This window comes from Papilio polytes, unplaced genomic scaffold, assembly GCF_000836215.1.
Source record: "Papilio polytes unplaced genomic scaffold, Ppol_1.0 DF824180.1, whole genome shotgun sequence".
Taxonomy (NCBI): Eukaryota; Metazoa; Arthropoda; class Insecta; order Lepidoptera; family Papilionidae; genus Papilio; species Papilio polytes.
Window position 1 is genome coordinate 2,156,744 of NW_013525024.1, and position 4,154 is coordinate 2,160,897.

General features: G+C 36.4%; 1 protein-coding gene across 1 annotated transcript in view; it reads left to right on the plus strand.

Moving 5' to 3' along the window:
• The first annotated feature begins 2,468 nt into the window (after positions 1-2,468).
• LOC106111066 (lipase member H-like) overlaps positions 2,469-4,154 on the plus strand; it is a 3,999-nt gene continuing 2,313 nt past the window's right edge. Inside the window, exons 1-2 of the mRNA XM_013293033.1 lie at positions 2,469-2,571; positions 3,576-3,762. Of these exons, the coding sequence (XP_013148487.1) occupies positions 2,535-2,571; positions 3,576-3,762 (224 nt within the window). The 5' untranslated portion in view covers positions 2,469-2,534. The remainder of the gene's footprint in view (positions 2,572-3,575; positions 3,763-4,154) is intronic.

The window sequence follows — 4,154 nt, forward strand, 5'->3', positions numbered from 1 at the left end:
CTCGGCAGTATTTCCAAACCAATACGACTTAGGGTCCTTCAAGAAGCGAGCCTATCATTTCCTCAAAAGCCGGCAACGCATCTGTAGTTCATCTAGTGTTGCGGATGTCCATGGGCAACGTTGACCACCTTTGTGTTCACACCGCTCGTTTGCCCCCTTTTTTATAAAAAAAATTAATAAAAATATTTAAAACAAAATGTTACATGGAAGACATTTTCATGTTTCATTAAATTTTTAATGTATTAAAATGAACGTTATGAAATCCTTTATTTTTTACAACAGTAGTCTGTAGAATCTTTATTGCGAATTATCGCGTATCGATTTTCAGACTAGCTCGATGAAATAGGAGATCAAAAAACACAAACGGTAAGCGGTAAAAGGGAAACGATGGTTTAAAATCAGGTGAACGAACTAAATGTATAAAAATCAAAAAAAGCGTTCTGAATTAGATAACTAAATCCGATAAAAAGGATTAACGATACGAACGTACGTTACTACTTAATCTCCCAGCATTATGAATAGCAAACCAATCATCAATATTTCAGAGAGTTCTTGGTATCTGACGATATCATTGCTTACTCTATTATCTCTACAGGAACTTGAATAGGCCACCAATCTCAGGTGGGTTTGCAAAACATATGATTGTAAAATACCACGATAATATTATTCGCAAAGAGGTTGCCTCTGAACATAACGAAACTTAGTGACATAGCTCTGGTAGTGCATTTGACAAGCGCCTGATTGGACTGGACCATGATCTACATATCAGGTTTCGATCCCCTCCAAGTACAAATATAATTTTAAATTTCGAATTTCATATGTACATTAGAGATGTTACGATAAAAGAAACTAGGTGATGCAATCAGAAAAAATAAGTAAATAAATTCAGAAGATATTAAGTCAACCAATCCGCTGTGGCCCAGAGTTGTTGACTATGGCCTATAATTCTTTTTGACAAAACAGAGACTACCGTATGTTTTTAATGCAAGTGTAACAAGTGTTGAAACCCACTTAATGTGATGATTTATCGTCTATTCAAAGTAATATTATAAAGAGAAAAATGTATATTTTTGCATGCAATGAATAAACTACAAACTGCTAGACCGATTTTAAAAATTCCTTCACATTTAAAAAGCTACATTATCACCAATTAAGCTAGATTTACTGTGATTTTTCTTTAATCCCGCGCGGAAGAAGTCGTGATCGAAGACTAGTCTAATAATTAAATTTTCTCCAACTCCTTCCGAAAGAATATTATATCGTATTATTTTTAACAAATTAATCCTTTAATGGCTTTTACATCTATTATGTCTCTACTAATACTTGTACGACAAATTGCTATCAGTTAGTGAGGATTTTGTTTTATCGATATCCGATTCAAATCACGCGTTTTACACTCAGTAAAGGGTTAAAATATTATATCAGTGTACTGATTAATTAAGCATTCGAAATTATATATATTTCTATACTAGCTGTTCCCATGCGACGTCATCCGCGTGAAATTAATAAAACTTTATTTTTTGTTTACATTTGTATTATTCTCAATTGCAAATGTCAAAATTACCGTTACTATAATAACCTTGCTTCCTTATATTGGCAGCTTGTAGTTGATGGTCCCTTTTCCACATGAAGGTTTTTATTGACCCCTAAGTTTAATAGCGTGAAAATATATAGCGTGTCGTAAGTATAGGGCTTTTTATTAAAGAAAGTATGACTCAAAAATATACTGTGATTGCTGACATCCTACGCCACGCAGTAGTGTGTGGTTACGCTTTATTGTATTAGTATAGATTAAAATCATTTAAACTTTCGTCAAATAATATTAAAAACGGGTAAACTCGCGTTTAGATAGTCGCGTATCAAACATTTCGGGGAGAGTGAATGGCGCTTCCCTACTGCACCTTGCCCCGAAATCATTCACGTTGACGAAAGATGGCCGACGGTTCTAAAACAGGTCGGTACCGATATTGGCCTATGTAAACGTGTAATTAACTGTTCATAATTAAATTTAAATTTCAAATTAAATAGAAAAAAATAGTTTTATACCTAGGGTAGCTATTGCCCGCGACTCCGTCTGCGCGAATGAACATTTCAAAATAAACGTTATTTTCATGATAGGAATATCAACCATTTTATCTAAAAGTTCGCTTCCACGGTACGTAATTCTGCAAGCGAATGCGGAAATACGAAGCCGACAAACTAGTCGCACTGTTAAAGCAATAATTGTCATCAGGGAACAAACAGAAGCCATGAAAGGGGCTCGACATAAACGTCATTTGCAAGCATAAAAACACGCTTTGCATACGTTACACATTATCGATTTGCCGATTAAAGTATTTATAGGTACATCAAGATACTTCACTGGCGGTTTATCCTCATAGTCGTTGTTTGCAAAATTATGTTTTCGAAAAAATAGAATAGATAATTTGCAAGATAATATTAAGTAACGTACAAGATAAGTAAGGATTTAGATGATAATAATTCCAATAAATTGACTAGATGTCCTAGAGTTGTCAGCATTGTGTGTGACAGTCATGAAGCTCCTAGTTCTTCTTCTTCCTTTAGTGGCACGTGAGTATCAAATATATGACTTATTACTTATAATTACAACGGTGGTAGAGTCCGCAACAAACCTTATATCGGCGAAGTAATTCAAAATTACATATAATGTGACGTCAACCATCCCGCACTTGGCCAGCGTGATTGGCGATGTCCTAATCAACCCTCACTTAGGGTAGGTTCCGAGGCCCTCAGTGAGGACGTACAGTGAGCTGATGATGATGATGATGAGAGTTGGCAGCAGCATTAGCTCCTACACAAAACGACCGATGTAATACCATGATCGAACAGAAGACAGGAATGAAATCTTTCGCCTGATGAGCTTGTATCCGTAGGCCAATGTTAGTCATAGTCCGTTTCCCATATTTTTATTAGATGGTAGCCACGGATTTGTCCGATAGTGTTCCCATAGTTTCAACATCATGCGTGAGAGGGCTTTTAGAGAGGGTACATGAGCTTTTAGTAGATGCAAGTGCGACACAAGCTATTCTTGACTTTGACTTGACTTGATTTGACGGTGGTGGAGACTCATAGGAAGGGGAAATGTCCTCTTTATGGGCGTCTCCTCTTCCGTCAATTATGGGTAGGCAACGCATCTGCAATCGCGGATGTTTATGGGCAGCGGTCGCTTTCCATTTTAGTGGATTCAGGTGGCTGCTTGCTCGTTTTTTACCTTATTTTATTAAAAAAAAAAAGATTTTGTATCACCCTTATTGAGTCATTGCCAGTAATATTCCACTAAATCTTCACGACACCAAAGTTGTCAGTTTCACATTATTAGCACGAGCACATCTGAAACTAAACTATCGCACAACGTTGATTCCTATTCTTATCAGCTTATATGGAGGTGTGCAAACTACTCCATTTTTTTGTTGTGCAACTAATTGTGAATTGGCTGCGAAACAGTCGACAATCGCACAACAGTTTTACAATAACCAAAGGTGTGCGCTCGCTCGCGAAATGAAGTCAAAGAATGAAGAACTTAAGTAAAATGTAACAGCTTATAATACTTTCAGTGTGCAGTGGTGCACCAAAACCCTTAATCCCGGGTGACAATAGTCACTACGTGGAGGGTGTCAGCCGCTATATATGGATGCCCGATGGTGAAGGTGTACCACACCTGGTGGACTTAGAGGAACCAGTTGACGAAGAATTATCGAACTCTAGGAATGGCGCTAACAACCGATACTGGCTCTACACTAGGTAATTTATGAGAAATAAATCGTAGACCTTTACTATTAATTTGCACTGTTACTTGTTAACTTTACTTCCAATGATAATCTTCCTGAGCTTACACCATTCAAGTATGATAATCCAAAACAACAAAATAAAAATTGGACATAAGTATGCTTAAAGTAATAAGATTTAGTATAATATTTATCACATTTAGTAATGAACCGTGACATTCTCTAAATTAAAAATGTGAATTAATAAAAACGATGACAACACATGTAGGAATAAAAAAGATTTGATAAAACGAAATATTGTAATGTTCATTTGGTTTCAGACGCAATCCCACGAATTCCCAAATTATTACGAACGGTAATGCAAACTCCGTGCGTAACTCCAACTACAACGGTAACCGACCCTTAAAA